This window comes from Euprymna scolopes, chromosome 10 (assembly GCF_053919585.1).
Source record: "Euprymna scolopes isolate OS-2025 chromosome 10, ASM5391958v1, whole genome shotgun sequence".
In the NCBI taxonomy this organism is placed as follows: Eukaryota; Metazoa; Mollusca; class Cephalopoda; order Sepiida; family Sepiolidae; genus Euprymna; species Euprymna scolopes.
In genome coordinates this window covers 32,262,015-32,274,629 of record NC_136491.1, presented here as the reverse complement: position 1 = coordinate 32,274,629, position 12,615 = coordinate 32,262,015, and the positions used below count along the sequence as shown (strand labels likewise).

Below are 12,615 nucleotides of genomic sequence, written 5' to 3'. Positions count from 1 at the left end.
CTTATTTGGGCAGCAAATACATTTTATTTTAATATTTAGTAAGATTTTATTTGTAGGGGGAAGTATCCTTATACTAGGTAGTCCTGACAAACGCATGTACAGATAGACCTTAGACACTTGAGGACAGTGTCTAGTAAGCATTCAAGTTCTCTCCTTATGTGTACATGAACATGTCTTGTGTGTGTTCACAACACTGGCCATGATCGTCTTATATGGTGTGTCCGACCGTGTTTGTTTAACCGTTCACCCAGTCAATTTTGCAACAGAGAGTCCTCATACCAAATAATAAATTTTTTATGATTTTTGAAGATTACAAATGGCACCCGTCTACTTTCTTGTGACAGACTAACAGTATCAGATCTTGCTTAATCAGACCAAAACGCCTAAGACCCATTAACACGGTTCTTTACTGAGAGCCCTAAATGGACCCACCTAACTCGAAGAAGCACACTGGCTAATACACCCTGCCTTGACAGAGTTCAAAATAGACTTCGTAGCTTAGTTGGGATGCCCTTTTCTTTTCCTTGCAACCTCTTTCTCACAGAAGGAACGTTGCAAGCCTGTCTCTTTATTTCCATGGCAAGTGCTTGTCTGAACTCCAATCTCTGGTCCAACCACGCCAATCTTTCATAAAAAAACACCCGTCTTAGCTGAAACTACTGTCAATAATTTTCTCCACTCTTTATCTGTGCCTACATCAAAACGTAGATTCCACGAACAAAGCTTCTTTCTTAGAACTGCACACCTGTGGAACTCTCTTCCGTTTACTTGCTTCCCAGCTGACTACAACTTGATTGTCTTCAAGTCCAATATAAACAAATTCTTGATGAACTGCCCCCTTAAGTAATCCAATTTACCAAATCTCTATTACTAACGATTACTACATTAGTATCAAATTGACTACTGTACACTCTATAACCCTTATCCTGAAGTTGCCTCCGAGCCTTGATAAGTGGCGACTCCCAAAAATCAATTGCCCGCCTCAAATGTTCAGCTTCAACTCTTGCTTTCCCTTCCTCCTCCTCCTCCTCCGCGGACCTGTCTCTAACCACTTCCCCTTCTCATTTCCTAGAATCTTTTTCGTCCCTGACTGACTCTGGCCTTTTGTTGATGGTTACTATTTAGACCACACAGGGTTTGACCAAAAGATGACATCCAAACGATTTCTATTCATAAGGGTTTTGTCTAGAGCCGATCTAGGAAAATTACTTCTTCCATTAAATGAGGCACTTATATTTTCAAAGAAAGAGAATACCTCTTGGGCGGTCAAACTCTAGCCAGAAATGTCTTCAATTCTCTGTACTCTCCTCTTCCTTTGGCCAAACATTTATTACTGCAATGTCTGCCATTTGTATGCATCGACAAAACATGCTATGCAAAACATGTTTACGCACACACATATAATTTTTTTGTTTAAATTTCATTCAGAAAAACAAAAAAATATAAATTCCATTTGCTCTATCAAGTATATTGAGCTATTCTCTTTTTGACTGGGATTGTCTTATATAATATTATCTCCTAAAAAATTTTGTAAGACTCGATACAACAGGATGAATTATTCTGTTCCTATTCACTTCAGGATTCTGATATATAAAACGTCAGGGAACCCACAAAACATGTAGCCTCAGTCACAAAACAGACAAAATATAGAAAAGAACTTCAACTTGCTTTTTCTTTGTAACAACCTTTATTTTCTCATTGTTTCAGCCATAACATCACCCATGTGACAGTTACTCTAACGAGATCTCGGACTTTATTCACACCTCTCACGTGATCATCTTCTTGAATGTCATCCACACCTCATGTGATCTCGAACGTTATCTCCATCTCTAACATGATCTCTTTTTTTAAAGCCTTTATTTTTCCCTACCAGTGATGTTATTTTGCATGCATAACTTTACAAAATCCTATCACATGGAAGGAAATATATTTATCTATAAGTTTAGTGTATTGTTTCTTTTATAATTTATCTATAGGTGCTATGTTACATATATATATATATATATATATATATATATATATATATATATATATATAGAAACAGAGAAAGATGTCTGAAAATGAATAATTTGTAGTTAATTGCTGTTAAAACTTGATGTTTTATTTTCTAAGATTTGAATGATATAACTCTTATTTTGTCTTTTTATTCTTTGTCTTTTTGAAGATCCCAAAAGATGCACATATTCTCCGTTTTTTACGTGCTCGGCAATTCAACATCGAGAAAGCCAGAGAAATGTTAGTTCATTCTCTTGCTTGGCGAAAGCTGCACAATATCGACCATCTTTTAAACAACTATCAGCCGTCGGCTGTGATCCAGAAGTATTACCCAGGAGGTTGGCACTTCTCAGACAAAGGTCAGTGGCTTTGATCATGCAAATATTCATCATATCATTTGCTTTCAGATGATTGAACATTTTGTTTTCTGTTATAATAACTAACGAAACTGTGCAACTAGAGGAGACATATTTTTGCTAGTGTGTATATATACATGATCCTTTTAGTGATGTCACGTGTTATAATTAAAAAGAGATATATAAAAACACGCATGGGTACAGTAAAAATATTATACCAAAATGTGGAAGCCATCCGTCCAGTGGTTATTTAGACTACTAATAACGAACGAACCAAGAATTACATATATATATATATATATATATATATATGTATATGTGTGTGTGTGGGGGGGGGTTATAAGAATAAGATTGATTCTTTAAGAGGAGACTTATCGGGTTAATGCAAAGCTCAACAAATTGTTTTGGAGCTTATATAGAGTATCAATAAAATAAGAAAATGCAATATAAAAATGTATACTAATGTATATAGATTTATTCATTTATTCAATACTAGCCTGGTTGCCCGGGTATATGGAGGTGTACGTAAGAGTTTTGATTGAGCAAAAAAAAAAAAAGCAAAATTATGAACGCAAAAAAAAAAAAATTAAGAGTAGTAGGTAGGCTCGAGCCTGTAACAAAACTGCAACATATTTTTGCTAGTGTGTGTGTGTGTGTATATATTATAATATATATTAGTGTGTGTCTGTGTGTATATATATTATATATATATTAGTGCGTGTGTGTGTATATATTATAATATATATTAGTGTGTGTGTGTGTGTAAATATATTATATATATATTAGTGCGTGTGTGTGTATATATTATAATATATATTAGTGTGTGTGTGTGTGTGTGTAAATATATTATATATATATTAGTGCGTGTGTGTGTGTGTATATATATTATAATATATATTAGTGCGTGTGTGTGTGTATATATATTATATATTAGTGCGTGTGTGTGTGTGTGTGTGTGTGTGTATATATATTATAATATATATTAGTGTGTGTGTGTGTGTGTGTATATATATTATATATTAGTGTGTGTGTATATATATTATATATATATTAGTGTGTGTGTGTGTGTGTATATATATTATATATATATTAGTGTGTGTGTGTGTGTGTGTATATATATTATATATTAGTGTGTGTGTGTGTATATATATTATAATATATATTAGTGATGAGATGATTCCGATACAATTACTGATTCCGATTCTTTATAAATCTCTAATTATTTAACAATAACATTGTTATTTTCTCCGATTTTCGTAAAAACACGTTAAATATGCAGATATTTTCCTAAACGTCAAAATACACTTGTGGAGAATGATTTATCGATTTTAGTTTTACTGATATTTTAAAATCAATAAATATTTATTATTTTATCATTATTATCAACAATGGAAGATTTTGGTTCAAACAGAATCAAATAAAAAAAACAATTAAAAGAATCGTTTGGGCATCGAAAAATAGGCATCAATTTTTCTGATACCCTCAAATCTTCCGATTTTTCCGATTCCGATTAATCGTCCCAACACTTATATATATATATATATATATATATATATATATATATATATATATATATATATATAGTTCTCCACATACAGTACTGTTTCACAGCTCATCAGTGCGGCTAGAAAGGCAATTACCTCAAGCCAGAATTGAAACCCGACTGCCTGTACGACAGTCAAGGCTCCTAACCATTACGCTATCAGTGGCTACTGGGCGAGTCGTGAGTTTAACGATGTTTTGACATCGTCCGAAATACCTAAGCTCGATTTGTTTACACAAAGAGCATCGCTTTATATGCTAATGGTAATTCATGTATCACTTCTCAATATGCTCAACTTAAGATGAGGAGCATTATGAGGCAGTTATAAGAATTAGACTGATTCTTTTAGAGGAGACTTATCAAGATAATGCAAAGTTCAACAAATTGTTTTGGAGCTTATAAAGAGTACCAATAAAATAAGAAAATGATAATATAAAAATATATACTAATGTATATAGATGCATTTGTTTTACTAGCTTGCATGTCCGGCGTTGCCCGGATATGTGGAGTTGCATGTAAGGGTGTTGATTGAGTAAAAGGAAAAAGTAAAATTACGAGCGCAAAAAAAAAAAAGTGAGAAGAGGAATGAAAAATCTCTTAATTTAACGTTTATAAAATGAAATTAACAGGTGCAAGAAACTTAAGTTGCGTGATGTTTGACTTTGAAACATGACGCGGCTGCAAGCCAGTTTTCGCTTGTTTTATACTGAAAAGCGAAAGAAACATGAGACGCTCCAAAAATCTGGAAAAAATAGTGCGTGAAAGTCAGGCAAATTAAATAGACAGGTGATCCCCGTACGTAACTCAGTTATTATCATTTAAACGTGATATAAAAAGTTTAAAGAAGGAATGAGCCGACCGAAAAGTCCAGCGAAAAAAGACTTTTACAGACATACACAAAAAGCGAACATACATACATACATTTTCGCTTTTATATATATATAGAAGGATGATCTATCAAATGGGGGTGTATCATCCTTATTGAATAAACAAATAAATCTATACACATTAGCATATATTTTTATATTGTCATTTTCTTACTTTAATGATACTCTCTCTATATATACAGGGTGTCCACAAAGTCTGGCTACATTATGTAGCCAGACTTTGTTGAAGCATCCTGTGTGTGTGTGTGTATGTATGTGTATATATATATATATATATATATATATATATATATATATATATATACAGGGTGCCCACAAAGTCTGGGGTCCTGGATGTGACCTAAAACTATATCCGATGGTGAGGCCCCACTTTGCGGGTCTTGGGGAGTGTGGAGCCACTCTTTAATTGCCATTGCTCCCAGGTCCACTCTGACCCGGAGTGGTAGTACCTGTTAGGGTCCCAACTATGGGTTAAATAGAATCTGACTTAAAAAACAAATATACTCCATTAAAAATCGTTCTTCAAAATAACTAGATTCGGCATTAAATAACCTGAAAAAGGTTGATATGCCGTAAAACAAAACCAACCAACAACCACAAAGTCTGGCTACATAATCTACAGGATGCTTCCACAAAGTCTGGCTACATAATGTAGCCAGACTTTGTGGACGCCCTGTGTGTGTGTGTGTATATATATATATATATATATATATATATATATATATATATATATATATAAAAATATATATGTAAGTGTTGAGTTTAAGAACAGCCAATTGTGAGAATTCCTTGATGTATATTACTCCTTTCCCAAAGGTAGGAAGTTAAAAAGGAGGTAATACATAGTAGGTTAGCATACAGGGTGTTTTTTTTTTTATAAAAGGTGAAGGACTTTAAATGGACAAATCTATTTTCTTTAATTGCAGATTTGGCAACTATCGACTGTAAATGCCAAAAATTAATCTTTGAAATAAACCAAATATTTGTATAATAAAAATTTTTTTCGTCACTGGACAAAGGGGGGGGGGAGTCGGATCTAGTAATTTACTCTCGTTTGTCGGTTTGCGCTTTTCTCAATAATCACGCCTTGGATTTTAAAAAAATTTGAAATGGTGAAAGTAAATTTTTGCCAGAACGGATTTTCCAGGATAACTCTGATTTCACTCCTAGGGGCCATTATTGGGGTAAAATTTCTCCCAAATCGTTCATCTGTTTGTTTGTTCACACTTTTCTCAATAACCACTTCCTTTTTTTTTTTTTTTTTTTTTTTTTTTTTTTTGTGAAATTTTGTACAAGCATTAGTCATGGTGAAAGTAAATTTTTGCCAGAATGGATTTATTCACTCGTGGAGGGGGACTCCGCATGCTCGGCTTGTTTCTAATTTATTTTAATTTAAAATTCGCCACCTCTAAAAACAAATCCTTTACTACCTCCCCTAATTTAATAGTAGGAGGTAATGCATGGGAGGATGGTCTCATGACACTAGAACAGATACTACACTATCACCTTCGAATTGGTAATAGAATGATGATATAATAATACAGGGTTCTTGTCCAGAATTTCCTTATATTAAAAAACAAAAATAAAGAAAAATCTGTATGATGTACTTACTGTTGGCGAAAATATATTCCAAAAAATCACGTAAATCGATCAAGTAATTTAATTTTTGAATAAAAAATCAAATTTTATGAGTAGCCGAGGAGTGACTGTCTCACCTGCCATTTTGAAGAAAAATCTCAAACAAAGGGAGATAACTCTACAATAATTCATACTTACTAGATTTGTTTTTTAGGACCTAAAATTCCTCTTAATCGTTTAAAAATGATTTTCTTTATAAAAATAAAACTACTTGATCAATTTATATGATTTTTGGAACATGATATTTTCATGGATATGTACATCATACAGAGTTTATTGCATTTTTGTTTTTTTTTTAATATAGAAGGAATTTGGGACATGAAAAAAACATACATAATGAGTACATACATCATACAGATTTTTTTTATTTTTGTTTTTAATATGGGAAGATTTGAGACAAGAACCTAGCACATTTAATAGAAGTAATAATATAGTTTTGGTTTCAAACAGACAGACAAACACCAACTCTCTATTAATAATAGATATGAATTAAGGAGTCCTTATAATACTCCTAACAGAATTTGCTTTTTTTTTTTTTTTTTTTTTTTTTAAGTACTACAGACAAAAAAAATATCTTACTTTCACTTATGATAAGTGTAGCATATATAAAAAAACAATGTTCCCTCTGTTTACATATTTTTGAGTTTATATATATATATGTATATAAGTAAGTATATATATATATATGTATATAAGTAAGTATTCTATTATTAAGATGAATGCCTCAGGGGTCAATCCTTGGATCACTATCATTCCTGATATTCATAAACGATCTCCCTGATAATATTGTGTCTGAGATGGGTATACTTGCTGATGATACAACGCTCTATAACATGCATGAAGGAAGAACGGATGTACATAAATGTACCTATTTACAATGCCTCCCCACGGGACAGAGTTAGACACCAGGGTCGTTTTTTAACGTGGAGAAAAGGTACAAAAATAAAAATTGTCTCAGTCGTGAAGGATTTCTCCTCCACCGAAAGAGAACAAGAAAATGAAGTGCAGCATCTGAAGAACAGATACTACACTTTGATCTTGACACCAATGTGCTGTAAGACAATGGCAGAATCCTTAAAAAATGACATCCATAGTGGAATGGGGTCACAAATGGATGGTAACATTTAGTGCTAGTAAGACTAAGCTGCTCTCCTTTAACAATTACAAGACGCCTCTCTAACCACCTATATCCATAACAAACAACGCCCTACACGAGAATTCTTCCTTCAATCTCCTCAGCTTAACATTTGCGGGCAATATGAACAGGAACAAATACATTGAGGACATTGCGAAGGCTGCTGCAAAGACAGTTGGTTTCCTCTATCGAGCTAGAAGACTACTCACACCTGAGAGTATCCTGTACCTCTACAAAGCCACCATTCGCCCATGCATGGCGTATTGTTGCCACATCTTGGCTGGTGCATCTACTTCTAGTCTCTCCTTCTCGGATAGTGTCCAAAAAAGAGTCTTCAATCTAATAGGTCCCACTTTGTCAACTAAGCTCCAACCCCTGCCCCATCACAGCAATGTTGCATCTCTGTGCCTGTTTTACAAATATTTTAATGCAATGTGCTCTGATGAACTTGTTGCACTTGTGCCCCCTTGACGTACATATCCCCGACAAACCTGCCTAACAACAAAATCTCACCCCTTGACTGTTAGGGTTCCCTAAATGCCAGAAAAGTTTCTTCCCTCGAACAGCTAGATTTCGGAATTCCTTTCCTGCTACCTGCTTCCTTGACTGTACTGATATGCAGAAGTGTAAATGTAATGTAAACCAACATCTAATTAATCTTTCCTTATTAGTTCCGCATTTGCCTTGAACTATGAGTAGTGTTCCTAAGGTAATGCTTCCTATTTTTATTATTCTGTCTGAATGGATCAGATGGGATTTCAAATTGCATTGGTGTGATGACTTATGTATTCTATGACTTAAAAGTTTCATCTCTCTATTGCAGATATTGATGGTGTGAGACTCTAAGAAAGCAACTCCTGTCACGGACATGTATCAGAAGCAGAGATGCGTCATTGGATTCCTTTATGCAGAAAAAAATTGACCCGATCAACATTCACCAGCGCCTGTTGAATGTTTATGAAGCCAATGCAGATGATGTCAGCACAATTAGGAGATGGACTTGTCGATTTCAGAATAGTGACGGAGATATAAGTGACAAAGCTGACTGTGGACGTTTATACACAGCCACCAATCCATTGCTGACAAAAGTGAATTAAGAATGGTGGTGACTATGTAGAAAAATAAATTCTGGAGCACAAAAGGTTGCTCGTTTTAATTATACTACTCCCACCTTTGTAGCTCTTGAACTTTTTTTTTTTTTAATGCTTTATGATTGGAATTATGATGTAAATAATTAAAAAAATATTTAATTCTAGATGGCAGCATACTGAATGTAAGTAATGGATAGTGGCAATCTGGAGGTATCTCCCAGATACTGAATTAATACGTACAAGGCGTTTTTGAATCAATTCCCACTTTATTTGTGCCGTTATATTCATTTATCTATGATTGAACGAATTTGTTCAACCAGATCATAAAGGGTTAATGTAAATTTGACAGTTCAGGCAATAATCCCAGAAAAAAAGATGTTATATCTATAAAATTACTGATACTTATGTAGAATAAAAACTGTGTGATCATCAGAATTTTCCGGGCAATTTACGTAAAATGGTGAAAGGTGCTGAAATGCTGAGTCAGTGAAATCACAGCTGCCAACGTCATTTAAGAAAACATTTATTTGCTATCATTATTTTGTTATAAAAAAAATTTTTTTTTTATCTGGATTTGATTAAAAAATCACTAAAAATAAAAAATTATTTAAGAAATATGTCTCCCAAAACCTTTTCACAGTGGCATTGGATCGGGTCGAATAATATGTGAAAATTAGGAAAAACGGTCAATTATTTCGTATGGATATGATAATTTAAAAGAAGAGAGGGTCGCGAAACGATCGTTCCTTTGGAATAGACTTGTTGAACAAACAAGTTTAATGATTTTTTTTAATGATTTTTAAAAAAATTTTGAATATTAAAAAAAATCATTAAAAAAAATCATTAAATTTGTTTGTTATCAGTTGTTTGTTATTCAAAATATAAATATTTATTCATGAAACTTACCTTACAATTAATGTTTTTTTAATTGAATTTGAATTTTCTCATAAGGTGTGTTTTAATCAGTTTCCTCTTTATTTATGCTGTTATATTCATTTATGATTAAACGAATTAATTCAACCAGGTCATAAAGGATTAAAGTTACAAAAATACTTACCTCTTACTTTTAATGTCAACATAACTGTGTGGTTGATTTGTATACTTTCTCCTTTATTTTTAAGCTATCGTTATTTTATTTTCTTTCTCTCCATTTATAGATGGCCGTCCGATGTATATCCTAAGGCTTGGACAGATGGATGTTAAAGGCCTGATGAAAGCCGTTGGTGAAGAAGCAGTATTAAAACATGTACGCAAATGTATTGTATTGTTTATCTCTAAAAGGGATGACCCACCTCTAACAATCAACCCGCCATATTTTTTTTTTTTTTTTTTTTAACTCGCAAGAAGAGATGTTTCATGCAATTTTACATGCCATAATCATTAAATTAGGTATAATCAATGAAATGTATCCCCAGGATTAATTTACTTTTTATTTCTCTTTGTATTTTTATAGTAGAGGGGAAGGAGCAGAAACGTTTTATTTCCTTTGTTTTCAAGTCACTGTTTATGATTAGGACATTATTGACACTAATGGGTATGCATCGATCCTTTTCAAAAATGTGCCTACTATATAAAGGGCAAATATCTGTATCTGTGTGTGTATGTTTGTATGTCCACTAAAAACTTTTGTCAGCCGCATTGGATTGGGTCAAAACCAGTACCATCTTAAAGTGCGATGTCCCAGATGAATAATATGTGCAAATCATAAAAAAAAAATAATAATTCTGTGGTGGCCAACTGGACCATTTTTTGCAAGGAAGGTTACTTTTTACGACGCCATATTTGCAAGTCACGTACACGTATCAAACTGAAACTATACTTATAAACATTATTTTGAAGGGTCATGACGTCATAAGTCGTCGTGGTCTGATGGGCAAAAGCATTTGCCAAGTAACGTTTTTCCCTTTTTTTCCTCTTTTGCATTTCAGGTTTGAGCCTGCCTACCATGGCTAATTTTTTTTTGTGGTTGCAAAGGCACTCGTTGCTATTTTGATTCATTTAGGGGGGAAGAGTTCCAGGTTGTCACCTACTTCTTCCGTTCTTTTCTGAACTTCATGTATTTTCCTTATACTTCCTAGATGATAATATCTTCGATTTGCTAATGGACGTCATCTCTGTCTTTATTTTGATCGATTTAAAAAAAATTCCCTCCATCCCGTTCTATTCAGTGTTTTTTTTTTAATCTTTTTTGTATAAAAGCAAAACTGATCGAAGCAAACAGCTGTGCCTGGCCTTCCTAGCCGGGATGTCAGAAGGAAATTAGCTTTGATCAATGTGGAGGAAACCCTTCATATCAGACAATTGCTATTCATTTGGGCATTGCCAGAGTTGCCTCCGTTTTGGGGGGAGCTGATTTTCCCAAACATCGTGGGGAAACAAATACGGCAGAGAAAGCTGAAAGCTTAACTGGCCTACAGCCAGAGTTAAATGCATGATTCTTATTTGCTATAGCGTTATGGTTGGCATCACTAAATTTGAATGCTTTACACTTCCGCTCCCATCGTGGCGTAGCAGTAAGATGTCAGGTTTTCTTTCACTTTCTTTTCCGCCTTTGTGTCACGGGTTCGAGCCTGCCTGCCTACTACCACTTTATTTTTTATTTTTTTGCTCAACACACACCTGCACACACCTGAGCAACGCTAGGCACCCACGCTAGTCTATTATATAAAGAGCAAACCTTTGTGTTTGTGTGCGTGTTTGTATGTCCGCTAAAAACTTTTGTCATCTGCATTGAACAGGCATGAACCTGGTATTGTTAGAAAGAGCAATCTACCCTGACGCATAATATTCATAATATTGACAACTAGGAAAGAAATTGTCAATTATTTCATGTAGAAATGTCATTTTATTTGAAGGGGAGTCAGGTAAAAATGTTGGTTTTGATGCTGTTTGTTAATCGCGTTTAAAAGGCTAAATTTGCTATGTAATAACATCTGTGTCATCGTGGTCTGTTCGAAAATGTGTCTTTTTACGAACTTAACTTTTGCAAGTTCGTGCAGTATTTTGTTTTTTTCTTTTAATATCATTTTCTCTCTCCTATCTTAAAGTTCTCAACTTTCTAATGCACGCCAAACGTATGGCATTTTTTTTTCTTTTAATAATACAATAAGATAGCACCCAAGCCTCATTTAAAAAAATTTTTTTTTAATTGCCTCTAACCGTATTTTACGACTAAGCAACGCCGGGCAACCCCCTCTTAAGCCCTTATATAAAACAAAGATGCAAGTAAAGTTTTACAACAAAAAAGAATGTGAGATAAGTTTATTTTTTTATTTTTAAAACACATTTTTAAAGTCGTGTCAAGCTGGCCTAATAGTTATTGTACTTGACTCACTGTTTTGGTTTTGATCTCAACTCAAGTATGTTTTGCTTACTAAAAATGAAATGTTTAGAAAATATATAATACTCGCATACACGTCTCAGTTTCTTTCCATGTTTTTTTTGTTTGTTTTTTTACTTCATTTTTTTTTTTTTTTTAAATGGAATTTAACATTTCATTTAATACTTACAGTATTTCTGTTTATAATGAATAAATAATGTTCCTATTTACTTGCCTCCCCACGAGGGCAGAGTTAAACATAAGGCCGGTTTTTAATGTGGGGAAAATCCAGCTTCCCAAAAAGGGGCACTCTGGATAGGAACAGAATAAAAAATTGCCTTAGTCGTGAAGGATTTCTCCTTCACTGACCGGGGACAAAAAGGTAAAGTTTAGCATCAGAACAGATGATCTTGGCCAATAATGTTGTATGGTTGCGAATCCTGGTTCTTCTGTATTGTGCTAATTAGCATTTAGTATCAGGAAATTGTGTGTGTGTGTGTGTGTGTGTCCCATCTATTCCAATATATAAAATGCATGTGTTTGTGTTGCTTATAATGCACAAATCTTTGATATTTTGTAGGTGATTGCCGTCAATGAAGAAGGTGTTCACAGAGCGGCTACTGCAACCGAACAATTGGGTTATCCTGTCAG

General features: G+C 33.8%; 1 protein-coding gene across 5 annotated transcripts in view; it reads left to right on the top strand.

Annotated features, from left to right (window-relative positions):
* LOC145285919 (SEC14-like protein 5) overlaps nt 1-12,615 on the top strand; it is a 211,158-nt gene that overhangs the window by 121,871 nt on the left and 76,672 nt on the right. For all 5 annotated transcript variants that reach the window (XM_080134415.1, XM_080134413.1, XM_080134412.1 and 2 more), the window contains exons 8-10: nt 2,165-2,354; nt 9,803-9,891; nt 12,545-12,615. In XM_080134415.1, the coding sequence (XP_079990541.1) occupies nt 2,165-2,354; nt 9,803-9,891; nt 12,545-12,615 (350 nt within the window). The remainder of the gene's footprint in view (nt 1-2,164; nt 2,355-9,802; nt 9,892-12,544) is intronic.